At 31.2% G+C, this 26015-nt stretch overlaps 1 protein-coding gene across 6 annotated transcripts in view; it reads right to left on the bottom strand.

The window, feature by feature from the left end:
- LOC142329346 (uncharacterized) overlaps positions 1 to 26015 on the bottom strand; it is a 310193-nt gene that overhangs the window by 208252 nt on the left and 75926 nt on the right. For all 6 annotated transcript variants that reach the window (XM_075373838.1, XM_075373841.1, XM_075373835.1 and 3 more), the window contains one exon: positions 434 to 579. In XM_075373838.1, the coding sequence (XP_075229953.1) occupies positions 434 to 579 (146 nt within the window). The remainder of the gene's footprint in view (positions 1 to 433; positions 580 to 26015) is intronic.

The raw sequence follows: 26015 nt of genomic DNA, 5'->3' as shown, positions 1-26015 counted from the left end.
AATCTTATTTACTTATTGTTCAATTATCTTGCTGAACAGATTGTAAAGTTGCTGTGTCGTTATATTAAAAAAAACTTTTTAGAAACTTTTTATTATTAGTATTATTATTATTATTATTATTATTATTAGTATTTTAGTAAAAACGATTTAATAAAATTATTTTATGAATATGATGTGTATTACTTAAGAGTGACAATAGATATATAAAATAACTGCACTTATAAACGTGAAAAATGTTATTTAGTATCCATGAAGCCTTTACCAGTTTGGAGAATTTAAACAAACAAACGATATGTTTATGTTCTTCTATTTCACAATTTAAAAATTAAAAAACTTTGTTGGTTTTGATGCAATCAGCAAAAACCTAATCTAGTACCGAAATCGTATTTTTTTAATAATATTACGTTTAGGTATTAAATTTAAGTGCACGTACCTCTTTAATACTGCTGACAGATGTAGTTATAACTGAAGATGATGTTATATTTGTATTAACATTATTATTATTATTATTAGTATTACTCTGTTTAGGTGCTACAACTCCACCTCGGCCGCGAGTCAATACAAATCTTGTTCCACTACCTGAAATTATTAAAAAAAAGTATTCAACAATGAACTTTAATAGATGTACTATGAATAATTAAATTAAAATTATTTATGTTAATAATAAGTGATTTTTGTTAAACACTAGCTGCATACCCGGCTTCACCTGGTTTTTCCAAACATTGCTATGAATCGGATAAAATATTCTTGTTAAACTGGACTTTCTTTTCTGTTTAGCCTCCGGAACTACCGTAAAATATTACTTCAGTGGATGAATAAGGTCGATATGTATAAAAGTAAATTAAGTGTAATCTTGCAGTCTCAGGTCGACCATTCCTGAGGTATGTGGTTAATTGTTATCCACGATCTAGCATTCAAATCCGTATAAACGTAACTGTCTTTACTAGGATTTGAACCTTAGAACTCTCGACTTTGAAATCAACTGATTTGCGATGAGCGTTCATTATTAGACCAACCCGGTGGGTCTGTTAAAGTGGACTAAAGAGCATCTCTGTTATATTAGCCTCTCTTAGGATAGTTAATCATATTTGATTAGCAGATATTAACGTGACGCGGTATCTGTACAGGCCGAGACTCCTCCCATAGACCTTTTGGTTCTTGAGGTGCCCGTAATTATGAAGGCGGTGACAGTGCTGAAGGTAGAAATGAAACGCTAAGAGTGTGGCAAGACAGATGGAACTTGGGTGTCAAGGCTGGATGTACGAGCAGATTAATTCTCGATTTAAGAATATGGTATAATAGATGGTTTGGTGAGACTAGTTTTTGCCTGACGCAAATATTATCTGGTCACGGTAATTTTGAAGTGCATTTGTATAGAATTGGGAGGAGAGAGTTGCCTACTGTATGTATTGTGCTGAACGGGTCTCGGTTGAGAACAACCTCTTAAAGTGTGAGGAATGGATTGAACAACGTATTCGGGCTGGTATTGCAAATCTGGAGCCGAGGATATAGTCCCGTATATGCTGATGTCGCAGAGTAATTGTTGGAAAGTGGAGGAATAATTGAGGGAGGTGCTTCGATGCAAAGATACGGAAGGTAGAAGAAGAGGGTTTTAGTGTAGGGTTGGGTGGACAGCACCAATCGGGAGAGCCGGCATGCCGAGGTGTGCCGGTTCCGATGATCGATTGAGGACTCCAAGGGAGACTAGGTTAGGGGATACAAACGAAAAGACCCGATACCGGTGGGGGGAATCCAGTAATTGAGTACCCCTATTAGAGTGGGCAATAAATAATTAAAAGATCCAACCGGTGGGGGGGGGGGGGGTGGGCGGACCTACCGGTAGGTGGGGAGGCCCCTTAGAGTAAAGGAAACTCCCCTGGGCTGAGTTTTACTTAACTGTATGTCCGGCCCGGGGGAGTGGGGGGATAAAAAAAAGAAAAAAATATTAACGTGCTTTTAAATCAGAAAACCAAGTAACAGCTAACATCAACCTTTCCCTCATAAAAATTTGGTCATTTTGACCGAACATCGTTATTATAATTTTTTTGTAGCTAAAATTTATGGGAACAAAGAATTACAAAAAACTACTGCTACTCTGGCAAAAAAATATTTTCACCTAGTAATTACGATAGATTTATTAAGGAGGGTATTTTATTTGAATGTATGTTATAAATTATACCGAATCAACCGGTTAAGTAATTTTTCAATATCTAAACATCCCTTCCTGAATTTTGTAGCCCACAGATTTTGGTAAATTCGAAATGAAGGAACTAATGTAATAGTATGATATTTATAAAGTATAAGAAAAATAAAATCAATTCCGGTAATTTTTTCGAATTTTTAATTTTTACCTTTTTTGGATCACTAGGTACATTTTTGAAATTTTAATTGTTCTAAAACCCAACCGAGATCAAGTTAGAATCATCTTGCTAGTTTGATCAAATTCGGTCAGACGTGATGCTCTAACAGAAAAACTTTCACTATTATTAATAAAAATGTATTATTCCTACGTACAGTAAATCTTCATCTAAAATATTTCGTACCTCCCATAAGTCTAATAATTTCTTATAAAATTTTACGTTTGTTGATATTTCTGAAATTCGATCACAGAAAAATAATCATTTGAATAGGGACATATATTTTGCATTGTCAAATATTGAGAATTTAGCTTTTCCTGCAAAGGTACAGGAGTCGCCAGTACAATATAAAAAAGACAAGACGTCAGCAGTCTTTAATTGCACAAAATTGAATTTATTTCTTTATTAAAAAAAAAATAAATTAATAAAAATGTATAATTAATAATATTCCGATGCCTTTTCTACGTATACATTCTATATTCTTAGATTTTTACTTCCTTGTACGACGTAAAGGTAGTATTGTGATCGCGAGAAATCTTGGTTTTCAAATTTCAACAGAAATATCCATTTTGATCAACCCTGAATCCAATTTGATTACTTTCGGCGTGACGTTTGTACGTACGTATGCATCTCACATAACTCAAAAACGATTAGCCGTAGAATGTTGAAATTTTGGATTTACGACTGTTCTAACATCTAGTTGCGCACCTTTCCTTTTGATTATAATCGACTGGACCTAAAATACAAAAAAAAGCCCAAAATCCAAACATTTTGAATTTTGGACTTTTCCTTAACTGCAGTAATAAGCTCTGATTGAGAGAGAGCTTTTCAATGGCTTTTTCATGGGTTGTAGAGTTATACCCAAATAAAATTTGAATTAATGAAATATTTGGATCTTACAAGGGAAAGCCACATCGGTTCGAATCAGACTTTTCTCCTTTTGATTTTTTATTTTAATTTAAATATATTGATTTATTAATAATTAATCTTTGATTGTAAAAAAAATTATAATAAATAATAATTCAATAATAACAACAATAAAAAAAATATATCTAATTTAAAAAAAATGTGCTTATGTAATTTAATAGGCTTACAAGGAAGTCATGTGGTTTCCACACCGGTTTTTTTTTCAGTTAGCGATTTTTATTAGCTTATACGAATTTTAAATCAAAATAAAAAAAATATATGTATATACAATAAAATAATGTTAAAAAATTAAAACAAAATCGACTTTAAAACTCAGAAAAGAAATTAATTTCAATTTTTTTAAATCGTTTTCCAAATTAAATGTGGAAATTTAATGAAGAATTGAAATAGCATTACTACTTGTTTTTTTAAAAATTGATTCTTTATAACTAGTTTTAACTTAAATTTTATTTGATAAGTAAATCCTAGACCCATGAAAAATTGAAATTAACATTTATTCTAAATGGGAAGAAGGCTATTATAATTTATTCTTATTATATTGGCTTCTATAAATTATTCAGTGCTGACACACTCCAGGGTACCAACACTAATTTAACAATTTCCTATTTCCCTGAATCGCTCTTTATAATATATTGATTAACACTTAGAATTTATAGTTACGTTAAATAAGATTTGAATGCTAATGACTTTTGATATAACTTATATTTTTAGTTAGGATTCAATTAATGTCAACTTCTCAAAATATTTTTATGTGCATATGAACAAGAATCGTGTTAACGACTCAAATGGTTGTTAAGATATAATAGAATTTAAAATAATTTTAACATCAACAAGGAAAAAAGTATTAAAGTCATTTTTAAAACAAGTCTAAAAAATTATTGAATAAAAAGTTGTCTTTTTTGTATTCGTATAACATCCTACTTTTACAACAAACTTCGTTTTTTAATTATGAATTTTAAGTTGTTTAATATTTCTGACAGCATATAATATAATCCTAAGCAGTTAAAGGGCAAACAGTTTAATATTAAACTTTAAAGGGAAGGAGTTGTTTTAAACCTTATTAAAGTTACTCAGCAAAAAAAAAAGAAAAAAAATAATACTTAACTGTTTTTACTCTAGGTTGAAGGTAAAAATCATTTAAATAAGTTTGCGTGATAGTGATTTTAAAGTCATCAGAATTTAAGTGCATACCAATTTATAATCTACTCTTCATATTTTTTTTTTTTTTTTGTTTAAATCCGTGTCCACCATTAAATATTGCTTCAGAGGATGAGATGAATGATTTGTAGCGCGTGTGAAAATGCCATGCTTGACTGGGATTCGAACCCGGGACCTCGGGATGAAAGGCCGAGACGCTACCACTCGCACCACGGAGACCGGTTCGTTCATATTTTTTTTTCTTCTCCCCCGGGCCGGATCCTGCAGTTAAGTATTACACAACCCAGGGGAGTGTCCTTTACTCTAACGGGCGTCTACGTCTCGGCCCGCCGGTCGGATCTCACTTTGCACCCGCCAGGCCAGTAGGATCCACCAGGCCTGGCTATGCCGTCCCTGGGTCCCCACTCCGGGAGCCGGGACTCGGTTTTTATGCTAATGCCTCTAACGGCGACGCCCCGAGTGCGGCATCCTCGCCGGGACTCGGTCTTTTTCGCTCGGGGGTGCGAGAGTCCCCGTGCCTCATCTCTACCGCCCACTCGTGAAAGCACATGCGAACGGCAGCTCTGCAGAGGACTGTCCCTCACCCCCGTTCATATTTATCTGTATTAATCATTACTATCATGATCAATTTAATAAAATAGTTTGATTATCTAACTAAGCCTTTCAAGTTTTATAACCACATCATTAAGTTAATAATTTCTGATTTCAGTTATAGTAAGTTTTTTAAACAAAGATGGAGCAAAATTTATTTAAAATTCGTTAAAATAACATGATAGCGTATAACATTTGAATCTAGCGTTGTTTTGTTCCCGATTACATTCGACAAAGAAGGATAGTTTATCTGAAGTATAATATCTTTTAGCGCTTTCGTAAAAAGACAGAACGATATATTCATAATACAAAGCTGGGCTGACAAATAATTTTTTGGCGCTTTTAAGTATTTATCACGTAGACCGATATTTAGAAAAATAAATATGTTAACTTATCTTTGTATTTATATTTAAGAATGTGCAGTTTTTAAAAAAAAAATACTTATTCGTAAAACAAAAGATAATAAAATTCATCTCCATAAAACCAAGCAACGGAATTATTTTCGTTTAACTCAACACAATGTTTGAACTTACAAAAGCTTATTCTGTGCTTCCGTTTTTTTTGTTTTCTTTCTTATAAAAAATCTGTTGTGGGCACCACATAACTTCCTTGTACGCCTATTAAATTACATCAACACTTATTTTGGTACACTACATTTTTACTTATTTATTTGAAAATGAGATACGATCCTCCAATTCTTTAATAAAGTGGACAGTTACACAATTGCTGAAATATTAGTTTTTATTAACATAAAATATTTAAACAATTATTAATTCAACATCTTACCTGTAATATTAGGATAGAATAAAAGTCCCTTTATTCTGAAGTCCCTTTATGCTTAATTTTAAGTCTTATATCTATCTAATACTTTACTTTTTAAATTATTATGATGTAACCAACAACAAAATGAAAACAAAAATGAATAATCAGATGTTTCACTAAATCTGATGTGGACACTACATGACTTACTTGTACGTCTATTAAATTTATTGTATTATTATTTATTGTAATTTTTTTTACAATCAGACGATAATATTTAAAATAAAACAAAAAGGAGATGAAGTCTGATTCGAACCGATGTGCTTTCCGTTGTAAGAACCAAATATTTCATTAATTAAAATTGTATTTGGCTATAACTCTGGAACCAAAGAAAACAGGTACCACTTATGACGTATAGTTGAAAAACTCTCAATTATAGCAGTTAAGAAAATATGCAAAGTCCAATTTTTTGGGGAATTTGGGCTTTTTAGGACACTTTTTTCAGGCAACTGCAATCAAAAGGAAAGGAGCACAACTAAATGTTACAACAATCCCAAATCCAAAATTTCAACATAGTACAACTAACCATTTCTAAGTTATGCGAGATGGCCGGCCTCCGTGGCGCGAGTGGTCGCATCTCGGCCTCTCACCCGGAGATCCTGGTTCGAATCCCGGTCAGGCATGGCATTTTTCACACACGTTACAAAACATTCATCTCATCCTCTGCGGAATGAATTGCTTGACTGCGGACCCGGAGGTAAAAAAAAAAAAGTTATGCGAGATACATAAACGTACAGACGTCAAACTGAAAATAGTCAAAAAGAGTTCAGGGATGATCAAAATTGATATTTTTGCTGAAATTTGTAAACCGAAATTTTTCGCGATCACAATACTTTCTTTACTTCGTACAAGCAAGTAAAAAGGATGGTATGTGGGTTTGTCGTGGTACTCTGGGCGGCTGCGAGCTGTGCACGAACGATTCATTCGTTCAAACGATTTATCTAAAATGATATTTGTGTTTGGGGATAAAAAGGATAAATAATGGGGTTAGAGCTGTGTTAAAAAATCACAATTCGAGAAACGGCTAGAAATGTTCAGGATTTTGAAGCTTTCGTTGTAAAGGTTTTTGTTGTTAGTACGCTAAATTCATGAACGTTATTTAGTTAAACAATTTGACAAAATCATGTTTAATGAAACAAACGCAAACCATGTAACATTTTTGCGGCGAAAAGCTTTTTCTCCTTTTTAATAAATTTTGGAATCCCTTGAAAATCTTCCCGCCAATTTATTTTATTTTCCTGACGTGTACATTGCAATCTGTTCAACTTGGGAACAATAAGCGAATCCCCCCCACCCCTATGATCCAAGGAACTGAGGAGGTATGTGGGACGTGTAAATATAAATGGGGTGTAGTCTTGTACAGACTCAGGTCGACCAATCCTAGCCCACCGGGTTGGTCAAGTGGTGAACTCGTCATCGCAAATCAGCTGATTTCAAAGTCGAGAGTTCTAAAGTTCAAATCCTGGTAAAGGCAGTTGCTTTTATACGGATTTGAATAATAGACTGTGGATACCGGTGTTTTATGGTGGTTGTGTTTCAATTACCCACACATCTCAGGAATTGTCGACCTGAGACTATAGAAGACTACACTTCATTTACATCCACACATATCATTCTCTGCAGTAATACCTTAAGTTGGCTCCAGAGGCTAAACCGAAAAAGAGAGAAAGGCCGACCATTCCTGAGTTGTGTGATTAATTCAGCACCACCATCAAAATACACCGGTAACCACTGTCTAGTATTCAGATCCATATAAAAGGAACTAACGTTTACTAGGATTCGAACCTCAGAAACCTCGGCTTTTAAAATCAGCTGTTAAACAACTGATTTGCGACGAGTTAACTACTAGACCAGCCCGGTGTGTTGCCAATTTATTTAAAATACGATAAAAAAATTTAAGTAATATTACTATGTCGATAATTTTTTCAAAAAATATAAATTGAAAAAAAAATTGTTAATTCTTAATTCTCTGCGAACGTTTCAATGTGTAAGTAAATTTGTGTTCAAATATTTTTCATTAACCCGTTTGAATTGTATATTAATTTTTAGTTAATCCTTAATATTTACCATATATATTAAGATAAATAATACTTACCTTAACATTATATCAGCGTTTATGTTTTAAATAATTAATATGGAATTTAATCGCATCTATATTTCTATTTTATAAATAATTTTGTATTCTGTAATGTCGTTCTGGTCATGGTTATCCAAGATCTATCCAGACAAATGCTGGAACGGTTTCTTTTTATTATCCGTGGAGTATTATATTTATCCATTCCTTACATGATCTACATTATATACATAATATATAAAACAATCATCAATTGTTTTAAATAAACTTGACATAAAGTCTTACAGTCTGTTAGTTAATATACCAACAATTAAAACTAGAAGTTTTCTTTTAGGTTAAGTATTATGCGTTTCATTCATTAATTCATAGTGTTCTGCCATTAAAGTACGTCCTCTCACGGCTGCTGATCTCCACCTTATTCTCTCCTTTGCTAATCTCTTTGTTTCAGTATATTTTCCCTTTTCAATAATCCCATTCATCATTTTAAATCTCTTCCTTCCTCTTCCTTTCCTATTCACCAATCCTTTTATCATATCCACTAACAAACACCTTCTTCTCGTAAAATGTCTTAGCCGGTTCTTTTTTTTATATTCAACCACATTTAGCTTTGTCCTGTTTTCCCGATTCTCCTTAATACTTCTTTATTTGTTACATGGTCTTGCCATCTGTCATTTATCATTCAGCGCCAAACCCATATCTCAAAATGCTCAATTCGTTTTCTGTCTGCCTTTCTCATGGTCCATGTTTCGACTCCTTAGAGCATCATACTTCAAATAAAACATTTCATTAATTTCTCCTTAACACTAAATTTAACTTTCCACACAGTAGTCTTCCCTTCTTAATTAATGTCTGCTTACTCATTGATATTCTTGTTTTAATTTCTACATGCAAATCAGGTATCAGTTATAAAGCTCCCTAAGTACTGAAATTTCTTCGTCTGCTCTACACTTAATTTCCTATCTTAATCACAATCCTCTCTTCTTTTTTCACCTAATACCACAGATTTTGTCTTCTTTTTGTTGATCCTCATACCCTGACTTTTCCAAGCTTCATTTAAGTCGTCAAGCATTTCATTTCGTTTACTTGGGCTTTCCGCCAGTACGTCATATTATCAGCAAAATGGATACATTCTATTCTTCTCCCTATCTTTATTCTTCGATCTTTATGCGTTTAACGTGAAAATATACTCATTTTTTTCAGAAGTTGAACATTTGTAAATAAATTAGTGCAAAATTTACAATTGTTTCTCAGCAGTTATAAATAATATAAGGAAAACATGTGGTTATTCTGTCAAAAATCATTTTTCCACGTTTTACTTTTTTTCACTCAGGGGGTCGTAAAATTATGAGAAATGAAAAAAGGAAGGGAGATGAACTCGTTCTTTTATATGTGTGTGTATGTTAGTGTTCGCTGCGGTTAATAATGCGGAATTGGCTGGGCAAAAAATAAATGTTAAAATTTGGCATGGTGACTTCTACATGTGGAGCATTGGTGCCATTAAAATTTTAAGTCGGGGTCTCTAAGGGATGAAAACTGTAGTAGATCAATAGGACATTTAACGGTTAGAACTGGACTTAAGGAAAATTGTACTTCTGCAAATTTTGAAGTTATATAAAAATTAAGATTTTGTTTAACATAATGACTTCCAAGTTCATAAATAATGATTTTAATTATTTAAAAATAAAATAATCCTAATCATTTCAAAGTTATTAATTTTAAGGGCACATAATATATAACATAATATTTATATATAAAATATGTGCACTAAGTTATATACACATGTAAGTATTGCAGCCAATAAATTTTTCAGTTTGGGGATTAAATAGGCAAAGAGTAGAAATACATTAAATTTAAACAGCCAGTATTTTTATCTTTTGCTTAGTAACTTTTTTTGCCATCTAGTAATTTATTAGCCGGGAAACATTCCAGCACCATCGTCGTTGGTTTTTTACGCTTATTTTTGTAAATATTTTTAACACTCCTTTATTGTTTCTTTAATAAATATATATTTAAAAATGCATTAATATGTAAATAAATAGAAAAATATACATAATTTAAAATTACAAAAAATAAGCTTTACTATATGTTTTTTTATCTGTGATTAACTGAACATTTAATTTAATTGATTTAAGGATATACTATCTTTATCTTTCTTATGATAAATGTTTTTTTATCTTATCCAGTTCTGATTAGAAGCCGATGTTGTGATGGGTTATCATAATTACACATTATAATTTTTTTTTTTTAGTTAACATGCTTCGACTGGAATTGCCCAAAATCATGGTTTTTAATTTTTTGGACAACAGATTGTTTTTAAATGGTACAAATATTAGTTTTGCATTTTTTTACTAATGACTTTTCCTAAGTTTTATTAATTATTTCTTATTTTTTCATTACATTTTTTTAAATTTATTCATTTATTATTTTCTTAAAGTATAGGAATTCCCCATTTCACTGATAGACAAACAAACATGTTAATGTTTCTCTAAGTGTGATACCATTTCCTGAATTGCTTTTGTGCGTACATTACAAGCTACGCTTTCTACATTATTTAACGTCAAATTAAATACATCATCTGACCAACTCTCTTATTTGAGGACTAACAAATATTCCTTCTTTAATTTTTCCTTCGCTTACATTCGGAAATTTCTGCCTGATGTACAAATATCCGGGATTATCCTTACTCATTACTTTTACAAAATTTTTCATTAGTCCTAGCTTGATATAGAAAGGGGGTAAAAATATATTTTTAGGTTTAACTAAGGGCTCATGAATAATATTTTTCCATTTGGAGTTAAGTTCTCTCGTTTCTTTCACTCTTTGGCAACACAATGTTTATCCCTACCTCGGCTGTCCCATTCGCAAACAAAACAATAATGTACTTAGTATAACCTAACTGCATGCCTAACAAAATAGCTATAACTTTCAAATCACCACATATGTTCCAGCTGTGTTTTTATAATTTATTTTTTCAAGAACATCTTTCATCATATCGTATGTCTCTTTCAAATTAATACCATAAGCGATTGGTATCGAAGGATATTTGTTACCGTTGTGTAGTAGAACCACTTTTAAAATACATGGGTGAATCTATGAAAAACGCCAGTCCTCAGGTTTATGAACTTCTCCTAAGTGCAACATAAGCTCATCAACATTTGTGCAGTAAACCAAATTATTTTCATCAATAAAGTACTGAGAAAATTCTTTTTGTCGGTTTCGAAAGCCCGAAATTTTTGTATTTTTTTAAAGTAAATTCCAACTTTGCAGTCTTGATCCTAACAGTACAGTTAATGTTTTGATAAATTTAAATCCCTAACAGAGTCATTTAATTCACCTTGTGATATAAGATGTGGCTTATTGGAAGATAATTCAAAATCAAAATCACTGTTGTCTTCTTCAGTACTGCCTGATTCTTCATCGCTGCTTTCGAAACTTACATTTACAGGTGGCTCAGGAACTGGAATAATTTCACTGTGAGGTACAGGCCTGATTGCAGATTCCAATGAAGGATATTTTACAGTATGTTTAGATTTTTCAGAAATTCCAGACACGCTTGTTAAACAAAAGCAACAATCGGTTACATGATCCTTTGATTCATGCCAAACCATAGGTACATATGTCATAATATGTGAATATGATATGATTTAATTGTCTAAATAAATTTAAAATTATGTATCGCATGTTAGGAAACAGAAATTATGTTTATCAGTGTTTTTACAAGTGTTGATTATTTAACAATCAATCATAATGGTCATCTAATCTTAGATATTAAGTAATTTTTCAACAATCTTTGAACATATTCTTATTTACAATTTATTTATAAATTAAAATGTTAAATCCATTTAAAAATGTTTAATTTATTTTAATAATCATAGACTAACCGCCAAAATTACTGTCAATAATAAAAGATAATTTTTTTTAGATCCAAACCTAACCGAGATTTGAATGCAGAACATTTCGGACGAAAGGCAGAGACGTTATCAGTCTACCAAGGACGTTAGAAGAAAAATGAATGTTAGACTGACGAATCAGTCTACCAAGAGTAAGAAAAATGAATTAAGTATTTAAATATCTGAGATCTAATCATTATTAATATTTGAGGAAAATATCATATCACTTTTTTAAAGATATAAAATAGAAAGCGTGTTTAAAAACTAAGAAAACCTTTTCGTAACATTGCCTTCTGAATGAAACGACAACTTAATTCAAGACATGTCTTATTTTTTCCATTCTTTATCTTTCGGATGTATTTAAAAGGGTGTTTGTGCTATGTTTTCAATTCTGTAGGCGGAGCTTTAATTTACTTAATGTAGAATACGAATGTCAGTTTTATATATATTTAGCCTATATAGTTTGTCGGTAGCCTCCATTACGTTTAACAATGCAGCCATTCTTCATTTAATAACATTTCATTACGTCTTTTACAAAAAAATAAATAATGGATAAGATATCTGTATATACGCGTGTGTGTGTGTGTGTGTGTGTGTGTGTGTGTGTGTGTGTGTGTGTGTGTGTGTGTGTGTGTGTGTTGTGTGTTTTCCTATGTCAAATCTATTAGCATAATAAAATTTGTATAATATATGGGTTAGTAGAATGTGACCGAAGTAAGTCAAGGTATATGATTAATGATAATAAATATTATTAACAGATTACCTTCGGCTATGGAAACTCTGGTTTTGTTATTATTAAGCGATAAATAAATTTCATTATTGTTAACACAGAGCTCCGCCTTTTAATCGTAATAATAATAAATTATAATGAATTTATGACTATAATATCAATAAATAGATAATTATGTAGGACCATCCAGTTAGTAGTTAAGTCATAAACGGTAATATTCAATGTGTTAGAAACATAATTATTCGCTTCAGAAGAAAAATGAAAAATTTAAATCGATCTCATTTTATTCTCAAATACATTTTATAAATCTATGCAATTTCATTATTGAGAATTTTTCTTCTGAAACTGAAGAAAAACTAGAAAAAAATCTCAGTAGGAAAAGACAGTCAAAATGCCGTAATTAAAAGTTAAAATAGGAACTTGGTTCACTTCAGTGAATTAAAAATTCGTAAATCTTTTTATAATATATATATATATATATATATACAGACAATCGAGAAAGGTTGCAGCAATTTAAAAAAATTGTACTCAGAAATTACTAGTGGCAATCAAACGAGTATTTTTTTTTACTTCCTCGTACTAAGTAAAGAAAGTATTGTGATCGCAAAAAATTTCGGTTTTCAGATTTCAACAGAAATATCCATTTTGACTATTCCTGTATCCATTTTGACTAGTTTCGGCATGACGTCTGTACGTACATATATATCTCGCATAACTCAAAAACGATTAGCCGTAGGATGTTGAAATTTTGGATTTACGACTTTTGTAACATCTACTTGTGCACCTTCAAAATTTTTGATTGCAGTTGACTGAACCAAAAATGTCCAGAAAAGCCCAAAATCCAAACATATTTGGATTTTTGACATTTTCTTAATTGCAGTAATATCGTTGAAAAGATTTTCAACTATATATTGTGGTACTTATTTTCTTTGGTTCCAGACTTATAGCCAAATGAAATTTTAACTAATGAAATATTTGGATCTTAGAAGGGGAAGAAAGCACATCCGTTCGAATTAGACTTCATCTTTTTTTTTTAAATTTATATATATAGATTTATTAATAATTATTAATCTCTGTTGATAAAAAAATTACGATAAATATAATAATTCCGTATTAATAAAAAAAAATATGATAAAATATCAAAAGTTATTAATGAAATAAAATTTTATGAACTTTTCATTTTTTTAAATGTGTATATATAATTTAATAGGCGTAAAAGGATTTCAGATTTTTTAAATTCACAAACTCAAATTTTTTTTACACATAAACATCAAATTAAACCTCCTAAACGTATTGAATTCCCAAGTAAAGTGCTTAATAACATTGATAATGACGAAATATTTTTAAAACGTGTTATGTTTACGGATGAAGCGAATTTATTTGACACTGGTTGTGTTGACCGGCATAATTGTAAGATATGGGATCTCAGCAATCCAGTGAAATTACTAAATATGTCAGATATTCCCCAATCCGAGTGATGATAACGGGTAAGCGTTTTTCACCCTCCAAAAATGAAAAAAAAAGATATTCCCCAAAAATTAACGTGTGGTGAGGTTTGATGTCCGATCGTGTGATTGACCCGTTCTTTTTTCATGAGCCTGCCATCACAGAGAATGTTTATTTAGACAACTGTACATTTTCCCGGAAGTTGATAGAATTGAATAAGAATGTAATGTTGCCGTAATGTTTAAACAAGATGGTGTGTCTCACACTTTAGCATAGGCGTTCGACGCACTCTCAACAATCGTGGGATTCGTAGAGCCGGTCCTATGCCTTATCCGGGAAACCCAGATTTGACACTCCTAGATTTTTTCTATGGGATACGTTAAAAAATTTTGTCTACAGCAAAAAAAGTGGGCAGCAGTCGATTACCAGCTGTATGTTTGCAGAGCGACCAACAGAGCTCATATTGAAATATTCTAAGATATGTAAAAAAACATTTTGAGTTGGTGAATTAAAAAAAAAATACTCGTTTGATTATCTCTAGTAGTTTCTGAGATTTGATTTTTTTAAATTGTTGTAATCTTTTTTTATGACTCTGTGTGTGTATATATATATATATATATATATATATATATATATATATATATATTTTATACGCTTATTCTTTATTCTCAGCAGCTTTGATTGATTCGTTTTAAATCATAGGTAAATATACGTGTACTGTCACAAGAAAGGCAAAGTCATATGTGTTAAATAAAAAATAAAAAATAATACTAACAATTTACTTCTTATTTTGTGAAATACTCAGCGTTTTTATTTAGTTGGCATTTAAAATAATGACGATAAATAATAGTCGGTATCATTAATAAATAAAAATATTTCGGTCTGAAAATAAAATTATAACAATGGAAAATACAATTTTAACACATAGGCCTATAAATAAAGTTTTGTAATGAATAGGGTGAGATAAAAGTTAAAATACAATGAAATCAGTGTTACAATAAGGGTGTGATCTATTTCATTCGAGGGTAAAGAACTGAGTTGTTGCTTTTTGTATATATACGTGCGTGATGCGTGAGTGAAATATAAACGATAGAGAAGAATGCGTGACGAGACACCGGTGTACGGTTGTTAAAATGTGTAATAACGTACACAGCTGAACTCCCAATAGAGTTCAATAATCTCCTTTCATTTACTATCTCATTCTGTTTATATATACCTCTTTCTTTCTACTTCTGTACAACACTTCTTTCCCGTTACGTACAACTAGAACCCAACACTACTCGCTCTTTATTATACACACACACACACATACACACACACACCACACTCTTCTTAGTTGTTTCAATTTTCTTATTAACTACTTAGATAACTACTGTAAATGGTTTTATGTGATTCTACTAACGACTAAATAAACATTACAACTTAAACGTAGTTTAATATAAATTACGATTTAAACGTAAAATTGACAGTTTCCTAAAATTAATGTCTTCGGAACTAATATGTTGAATTTTATTTTTTCTTTTCTTATCAACGTAAACTGTAGATAAAAGTAACCCCAATAAAAAAAAAAAAAATTATAACTAAATATAAAAAAAAACTCTTAAATTATCAGAATGATAATATTTTTTAAATTTACTTTTCGCAGTATTCTTTTTTCGATGGCTAAGTAACAATAAAAAATCGTAACAAACTCGCGTACAACAGACAACATAAAAAAATAATATATCACATCTTTTATTTTAAAAGTATTATACAGAGTAGTGAGCAACGTAAAACCGAACACATAACATAACCGCTGTAAAACAGGTAGGTTATGTTGGAATAAAATTTTATGACTGATACGAATAAATTAAATAAAAATAACATAAAACGTAATTTAGATGTTGTATTTATTTACCTTATTGTTAACAAAAGATGTTTAAAATGACCACTCTGATCATCGATGTACTTTTGTGCTCGGCTAATCATATTGAGTCGTCTACGCAAAACGTTGTTGTCAACTGAGTTATCTCGTTGAATGTCACTTTGAGTTCATCAATACCGTGGGGATTACATGCATAAACTCTCTCCTTTAAGTAGTCCCAAAGGAAAAAATCACTGGGAAATGTGGAGACCATTTTCCTCTGCTCGTTCATTTGTGAAAGCTACATCAACACGTTTGATGTGTGACACGTTACAACATCTTGTGGAAGAAGCTGATTTTTTTTTCATTATGAGTTAATTGCGCATAGAATTCTTCGAAAATGGCATCTTCTTGACTGGCAGTAATTCTCCTTTTAATATCGGCAATGACCTGTGGAGTCCTAACGGAAGTTTGCCTATTTCGTTTTGCATTTGAAACCGAACCTGTTGTACGCCATTTTTTAACTAAATCTTGTATGCTATTCTTCGCTGGGATACAAGCACTCGGAAATATTTCTACGAATACTTGACGTGTTTCTTCAAAAGATCCAGACCTAAACTATAGTTATCCTCTTCTGAATCGAATAAGGCTTTTTTATTTTTTAACTTCGGGGACCACCATTAGGTATTTCTTCAGAGGATGAGATGAATGATTTGTAACGTGTGAAAATGCCATGCCTGTCCGGGATTCGAGCCCGGGATCTCCGGATAAAAGGCCGGGACGCTACCACTCGCGCCACGAAGACGAATAAGGCATTTTACACAAACGCAACTGCACTGCAACAAAACATATACCACGTGACAAACGGCAGCAACAATCAGTAGTAATATATACATCCACTAGTCGCGCTAGTTGTGTGAGAGTCTTTCATAAATAATATTGCGAAGCGGTTTCATTATGGGTTCGGTTTTATGTTGCCCACTCTGTATAATGATAAAAAAAAGAAAATGCATTTTATGAAATTTACAAAAATATAAAAATAATTTTCAAACGTTAAAATTATCTTTTGTAAATAATCTTAAAAAAATAAATTTATTTAATGCAGTTATTTAACTTGAAATAGATAAAAAAATTAAATAACTAAAAATGTAATACTTCTTCGGTTTTTTTAATACTTCGGAAGTTTGCTCCAAGTTAAAACAATCTTTAGTTAAAAAATAGATTAAAAATTTTGAAATTTGATTTTTTTTTTTTTAATTCAGTTATTTGACTCAATTTTAACATTATTGTACCTTTTTTAATTATATTTTTATTCTAGTATGAAGAAAGATTTACAATAAATACTTATCATACGAAACAATCGTTTGAAAGATATACAAAAGGCGAGAAATCTAGTTTTTTAAAAAGTAACAAAAAAAAAAATACAGAAAAATGTTGTAAAGAGAAAGCAGCCGAGCGTCAACTAAGTTGCTATAAAACTATAAGATTACAGTAAAATACGACATACAAAAATATGATATAAGAATACTTTATAGATAAAGTATAAGATATTAAGTTTAAGCACTTAGTAGTATCTTATACTAGTATAAGATAAGTATAGATATGTAAAGCATGCTTTTTTTCCTCTCCCCCGAATCGGATTCCACAGTGAAGCACAACACAATCCGGGGGAGTGACCTTTTACTCTAAGCCGGCTGGATCTTAACTCCCTCTAACTCCCAGAGTAGGATTACCAGGCCCGACTATGTCGTTCCTGTTCCCACAACCTAGGAGCAGTGACTCGATTTCTTTATGCCTTGCTTGCCTCAAACGAGAACACCCAAAGGAGCATTCTCGCCGGGACTACGGTCTTTTTTACAAGAGGACGAGAGAGTCCCCGTGCCTCATCACTGCTACCCATTTGTGCATGCACAAATAAATAGCAGCTCATCCCCTCGTTGCCGTAGCTGCTACCCTATCTCGGAGGTGAAGCCCCCTGATGTCCGTAACATCCCCAGCGTATTCATCCGATTTTGCATTAAAATCACCAATCACCGCCAGACTTTCATTCTGATGACGCCGAATTTCCAAAAATAAACTGTCTAGGAATTCAATGTAAACATCAAATCCGGAATTTGGGGAGCAATAGGTTTTTTTAATATAGTAAAACAGCTAAGTAAAATTCATCCCGATTTGATGTGATACAATACCTAAGAGGAAATATACCTAAACATTTTTATGCTGACTTTAGTGAAATTATATATAAACCGAGTTAAATTTGATGAAGTAGAAACAAAACCAATATCAAACCATCAATATTTATTGATGATGAGGAATGTGCATCTACTTTTGGATTTTAAATAAAATTTTTGTCAACGGGTTTTTGGTTGAAATCTTGTTTATTATGTATTAGAATGTTCTGCGTATGAGTGGTGTCTTGAATCGAAAGTAGTATTAGATTTATCATAAATAGCCGATTTTTGTATATTATTTCTAATTACATACACGTAATTTAAAATTGTTTGTTATTATATCTATATAGATAAAAGATAAAATCCCTCACAAATTTTTCGAATACCCGAATAGCAAGTAAAATTGAAATTTGACTTAATTATTCCTGAGTTAATCTTCAGAAAAAGTAAGCAGATATTATTTTAATTATCACATAACAAGTTAAAATAAAAAAATAGTTGAAAACGGATGTTAAGACTTAAAAAGTTAAAAAAATACGATACTTGTTCAAAAGGGTCATCCCTTTTAAACAATGAATGATAACTTCCAAAAGGGTTTATTATCATTCGTACTTTAAATATGTTCCTCTGAAAAGAAATTTTGAAACTGAAAGAGCTGAAAACATCAAAGCTATTTTGAGTTATTTCTCTAAGCAGCAAAATATTAAAAAAAAAAGCATCATTTACCTATAAAAAGAAAAGTCAGTTTTGATGGCAGTTTATCTCTCACAAATTGAGATGCGATTTTAATACAAATAAGTAATACTTACTTCAATAATACTCAGAGTACTTTTGGTATTGTAAGTCCGTTCAAACAAGGTCTTTTACCATTTTTCAACCTTTTCCCTTAACTTTGATCCTTTTTTTCTCTATTGATCTTTTGCGAGTTTTTTCTTAGGCGCTCAGTGGATATATGTTAAGGATATGAAAGGGCATATTTAAATAATTGGCTCCTTGGTGTTTGTGTAGTTTGAGGCAAGAACTTTACCTATAGATTTATCTGGAAATTACGTTTTCTATGCGAAAAATGTATAAAAGACCTTCCTTTGGAGCTAAAGTGGTTATACGGTAAAATCGTAATACAAATTTAACTGCTTTTTTTTACTTCTTAACACAATAAAATAAAAAACCCGAAATTTGTAAGCTATTCGACTTGAAAGAATGGATAATTAAACGGATTTAAAGAGAGAAAAGATGAGGAAAAAGTATTGATATTAAAAAGGGGAAAATAGAACAGATAACTGTATAAAACTTACCGAAAAAAATAATTAATTTCATCATAGATAATATCTGTTATCCACAATAAGGCATATGATATAGAACCGGTAAATTTCTAGTAATATCCAGTATAATTGGGTATTAAGAGAAATAATATTTTGTGTATATAGAAACTTTTTAAAATTCATATCCATACCTGACTTGCAATAAACATTGTTAGAATGATAATAAAACTAATATATAAACAATTGTGTTTTTATTGTTATATAATTGTTAGTTCGTCTGTCCTATGTTCTTTGTTCCTGAGAAAAAGGTCACTTCCCTATACATAGAACCTTACATTTGGCAGACAACATTGTACTTGACCCAAATCGGTACCAAATATTTTGAGATTTTTTTTAACGTGGGTTTCCAAAATTTTAAATACGATAAAATCAAGTTTATTGTTCGTATTTCTCAATGTTTAATTTTATATACGAATAAAATTTTATTTTCTTGGATCAAAATGGGGAGTGAAAAAAAATAAAATGGAAAGAAGTTAAAATGGGATGTCGAAAGAAAGGGAAGAATAAGCAAAGGGAAAAGAAGAAAAAGAGAACAAATTAAAAATATGAAGGAAGAGGAAGTAGAAAAAAGGAAAGAGAAAAAGATAAAGAATAAGGAAAAGGAGGTGGATAAAATGCAAAAGAGTTGTAAAAGAAAATAACAAAAAAGGAAAGGAAAAGACAGAAGGGAAAAAAGAATGGGGCAGAGGAAGACAGGAGCGGAATAATATGGTGGATGTGAAGATGTAGTTATTCAGCCTTAAGTCAGTAAAATTGTCTGTAAATGTAAAAAACAGTAGATGGAATATAAAGATGAAACGTTAAGACTTGAAATATCACTCTGTAGTGATTCTTTTGCCTACATTATTCACAATTTTATCAGTCAACGCGTTGCTAAGCAGTCTGCAGAAAAATTATGAAGATATGTTAAACTAGTATCTAAATAATTATTTTTATTTTTTATGTTGAATAAGTGAATTTTTACAAATAAGTAATTATCAATACACGTAAATATAATAGCATCGGTATAATAATACGAGTAAATCTCAGTTTCTAATTTTTCATTTGTACTCTTTAACATTTGAACAATTATTAGTTCCTTATTTTTTATATAATCCAATTTTTTTCGTAAAACTTAATTTTTTTCTCCACATTTAATTTCATAAAAATTAATAAAATGTTTTAAGAATCTTATTTCTATTGCGAGAATTTTACTAAATTTCCTTTCTGTGATTGCTCATGATTTTCCCGTTTTTTTTAAAATTAAGATATAATATATGCTTATGATACTACCTCTGTAATAGTACATCGATTTTCTGCAGTAAATATCACATTTTATTGAACATTAAAAAAAATATTAAACTATTCACTTTGCCTATGTAAACAGTTGTTTTTAAGAACTCTATTTATTACTTGCTTTACAATATGTTTTCAATTTTTTTTAATGTTTTCCTCAAATCTTGCATCCTTAATTTAACATACCTCCTGACATTTCCTATTGATTAAATTTTGCACAGTTACTATAGTCGAGTGACAGTACAATATTCCACCATTGCTTTTACAAATATCCTCCCGTACGGGGGTAAATTAAGGGTGCGGGTGTAAAAAATTGCAAAATCTGCAAAACGGCTATGCGGGGTTTTAAATCCAAATTAACCTACTATTAAAACTCTTGCAATGTATGATAATAATTCCATCTTCAACTCTATGCGAAAAATGAAATAAAAATACATTCTGTCAACTTTAAACTTTCATTCGATCATTTTCCTGATACATGAAGTTTCTTTTATATTTCAATGTAAGATATTTTCCTCTACTTACAACTCTATGCCTAAACATATTGATGTTGAGCTAATGTTTTTTTTTTTCAAACTATTTATATACTAGATCTAAACGAAAGCGATGTGATAAACAAAATGTATTACAGTTTATTTTTAAATAGTGTAACAGGATCTGAGTAACGGATTCCTACCAATTAAGAAGAAAGTAGTAGAAAATATAATAATAATAATATAATATAATCGTTTTTGAGTTATGCGAGATACATACTTAAGTACATCATGCCGAAGCTAGTCAAAATTCAGGATTCAGGATGGTCAAAATGAATATTTCTGTTGAAGTCTAAAAACCGAAATTTTTCGCGAATAAATTTTAATCGCGTGCGAAGTACAAGGAAGTAAAAATGGAATCGACTAAGTAACTTGCACCGTTACTCGATTTATTTTTAATCGAAAACACACGGGACTTTGACCATACTTAACCGATTCGTCGAAAGAGATTTCAGAGTAAGTTATACTCTTATTTAGAAATAATTCGGTTGCTTGGACATGTAAAGGTTTTGTATTATAGTCTGTCTTTAGAATTCTTGTATATATTTTATATTTTCATTTAGAAATGAAACTAATAAATGTGGGAAAAAATTAGATTCAAATCATAGGGTTACATTTTTATAGTTAAAGTCGACTGGGCCGGCCCTCGCCATTCCGGCAGTAGTGTTTTTGTGGAGTAAGTGATTTACATATTGAAGGAAAAATTTAAACCATTATTTTTTGTAAGATTTTTTATTGTTACTCTATCCATTAGTCATGAATATAATCAAATTAATTAAAACTTATTTTGATTTGTATACATGTTACCAGCGACACCGGGTGGATGATGTCCCCGAAAAATAAAAATAAAGTAAAACCAAATAAAATATATTAAAATAGAAAAAAAATTAAAAGATTATTATCACTCGTAATTATTTAGGTAGGTAGTTTGTAAACTATGTTGTTTGTCTGGCGATTGTCAGCTTGAATGAATAAATTTCTAGGTGAACCAACTCTTGAGCGCGCCACATATAATTGAACATGACCAAAACAATTATTTTACAAGTAATCCAACAGTGTTTAGTGATTTTCCTTATGATTTGTTGATGGTCATTGCGTATGATATTCTTAAAGAGAATTGCAAACGTTTAAATTAAAATGTAAGATAAGTTAAAACTATCGGAATCCTTGGTATGAATACATCTCCTATATTTTTCCCAGTAAGAAATGTTGCTTCTACGGTATTTCTTGATAAATTTTCGATATATAGTCGAGTGCCATTACAAAGTTTCGGTGGCTTCAGATTCCAACGGACCAATGTTGTTGCGCCGGACGGCTGCACACGCCTGTTCCATCCGCTGCACACGGCTCCCGCTAGAAGCAGTCCGTTGTCAATTAATTTACAGGTTATTTAATTTCTAAGTGTAGATTATTTCAATTTATTTTTTATTTTTTTAGCCATGAATATAATTAAATTAATTAAAACTTATTTCGATTTACATACATGTCGTAGCCCTTAATATTGATCCTTTAAATTTTTAGGTGTTAAGTAAAGCGACCGCTAGGCGATGACAAACATAGATAATTTAATAATATATATACATATTGATGTTGCCAAATGGTGAAAAAATGAGCTTTTTTTTCACTTTTTTTAGTTTTAACTTTTGAAGTTTTGTTTTAAAACGATCCTGCAGGTGTAGTTATGGGCCTTGTAAAGTTCGGTTAATATATGTTTAGTATTGCGGCCGCAAAACGGTTACAGACAAGACTGGTATAATTTTTTAAATAATAGATTAATGCCTGAGATTTTTTACTTAAAATGCTTCCATATATGGGACATCTACAACGGGTTTTCAATATTTGCATGAGAGAACATTGCTTCATTCGATACCAGCAAGTGACATATCATTAGAAACTTTAGAAAAGCTTTTTAGTAACAGATTTTTTAAATTTTTTATCTAAAATTAATTTCCAAAATAGTTTTCCAGTTGTATTTCCTAATTTATTTGATAGAATTTAGTTAAAACTAATAAAATCATTAGTATTTTAAAAAAAAATCAATGGTGTATTTGAAATACAGGTATGTCAAGGATAAAGCCGGAAAAGTTGTGCAAACCTTTGCAGGATTTTTTTATTTTATTTAGATTCATTCAGGTAATATTTTTCACTGATTAAAAATTGTACCCTTGTACATTGTATTGTACCCTTGTACCTAATTTGTACGATAAAGATATCTTACCTTCCTTGAAGGTTAAGGTATTAAAAATATTCATTATTTCTTTGCCCCGGTGGAGGTTAAAGTTGTAAATTAAAGATATTAATTAAGGCAAATATAGATTAATCCTTTTTTCTTCATTATTGTATTTCTGCCAACATGGCAAAGAAATAAGTTACGAATTTTTCGTCGTCAAAAGTGTGTTTAGTTATCATAATTACTATTATTCTATCTTTTGTAATTTAGTTTCTTTTTCAGTTTTCTATAAAGCTATATATTTCTATAAAACTATAATGATTACTTATTAGTATTATTCCCACAAACATGAAGGTAATGTACAATGTGGAGGTTCAGGGGATAGAGCCCTCTGGATAAATAGGAATGGCTACCGAAACAAGCTCTGCGGGTGTCCAGGACGCCGGTCTTCCTGCCAAATTGGGAATGCCGAGCAAAGCGAACTCTGTGGCCATGGGGTAGGTTCGGAGGAGCTCCTGATTTGGCTCCGGGATTCGTCTGGGCTGACCTGAGTCTCGAGGGTCCAGGTTCTGGCTCGACGGGCCGGCTAGTATTATATATATTTCTTTAAATTTTATTTAATACTGTTAATGTATACGACACACACTTTTTTATTGCAAAAATTAATATTTACAGGGACAGAAAGACTTGTAAATTGTAATATGTTCATTAGTTAGTAAATACATGACTGTGATGACATATATGTAATTTGACCTGAATGATATATTGTCGTAATATAACATAATATAAAATACTACAGCTTAATTAATTTCAGCTGCACGTAGGTACATTAGTAAAGTACGTAGGTACCCTTCCTATATATAATTAATTATATTTCTTATAAGAGTGGGTGTGCGAAACAATATCGTTATTTTTTTAATATTATTATTATTATTATTACGACCTACAATTCAAGGTGATATCATCCTAACCTAGTATCATCCAGTAAATACTGGTATTTCATTTCAAAATTTAATATTCTACAACAGTTTTCAATAGTTGAAATTTCAATAGCATTAGTAAAAAGATAATCCCCCTCTTAATTATAAAGCTCCTACAGTATTTTTCGGTTGTTCATTTACATTAAAATATAGAATACGAGTATATACTATAATGTAGGTGCAATATTATTCAAAATATTAAAATGTTTTTTTTTATTATTCTTTACTATATTCTCATTTTTATAACTTCTAAACAGTTTTCTAACTTCTAAAAATCCTTGTTATTTCAATTTATGAGTGTTCATAAAACGGTTAAACCGTTTACAACATAAATTGAAGAATAAATATCACAACTGAAATCTTGAACTAAATTTTAAATTAATACAAAATATGACTTTAATTTAGTCTCACTACTGATAGAAAATAATTTATCCGTTCCGTTTTTGTTAATTCATAATAAAAATTCTAACTGAACTCCTTCAGGGAGATTTTCAACAGATTATTTGTACTTAAACTTCGTTACCGATTATATACGACAGTTATTTTTTTTCAAGCTCCGATCGGTCACGAAATTAAAACCACAGTGAAAAACAAAAAATTTTTTTGTTGTAACAAGTACTTACATAGTTACGCTATTTCTCTACATAGTCGCCACTCCGATTTAGATATTTGTCGTAGCGTGGTACCAACTTTCCAATACCCTCGTCGTAGAACGGGGCCGCCTGTGTTTTAAGCAATGTTTCTACGCTGGTCTGCAGCTAGATATCTGTGCCAAAATGTTGTCCTTCTAGCCAGCGTTTCATGTGAGCAAAGAGGTCAAAATCGGATGGAGCCAAGTCCGGGCTATATGGTGGGTGAATAAGAATAAGTGGAGAGGAATGTTGTCATCAGGAATTGTCTTTCTCCATGAAATGCTCGGCCGCACACTGCAGCTGTAACAAATAATCTTCTGCAGCGTTTTCGTTGGGAAGTGTTTGATCATCCAAATCAAAAGCAGGCACGAAATTCCAACCAATCGAATTCTTTGTTTTTTAACCAATCATAAGATGATAGTAATTCTTACCATTATAGGACACAAAATTCCAAGCAATCGTATTCTTTGTTTTTTAACCAATCATAAGGTGAGAGTAATTCTTATCATTATCATTAACGAAATTCGCACACTGCAGCTGTAACGTAGAAGCTCCTGGAGTATTTTCGTTGGGAAGTGTTTGATCACCCATCATCCAGCCCGGACTTGGCGTCATCAATTTTCACCTCTTTGTTCATATGAAACGCTGGCTAGGAGGACATCATTTTGGCACTGACATCGAGCTGCAGACCAGCGTAGAAACATGGCTGGAAACACAGGCGGCTCCGTTCAATGACCAGGGTATGGAAAATCTGGTACCACGCAACAACAAATGTCTAAATCGGAGTGGCGACTATGTAGAGAAATTGCGTGACTGCGTAAGTACTTGTTCCAAATAAATTTTTGTTATTTTCACTGTGGTTTTAATTTCGTGACCTTGATCAGACCTTGAAAAAAAATAACCCTCGTAGTAAAAAAAGAGCTTCATTCAATGTAAAATAAATATATTAATTTCTATTAAATACAAAATATCATTTGTTAAAAATATCCCATCGGCGTGGTTTAGTGATTAACTTGTCGCTTGTCAATTGTTTAACAACTAATTTTCGAAATGGAATTTCTGAGGTTCAAATCCTAGCAAAATATAGTTGTTTTGAT

This window comes from Lycorma delicatula, chromosome 8 (assembly GCF_047948215.1).
Source record: "Lycorma delicatula isolate Av1 chromosome 8, ASM4794821v1, whole genome shotgun sequence".
Taxonomy (NCBI): domain Eukaryota; kingdom Metazoa; phylum Arthropoda; class Insecta; order Hemiptera; family Fulgoridae; genus Lycorma; species Lycorma delicatula.
The sequence above is the reverse complement of the archived record's forward strand: the minus strand, read 5'-3'. Positions and strand labels throughout refer to the sequence as shown.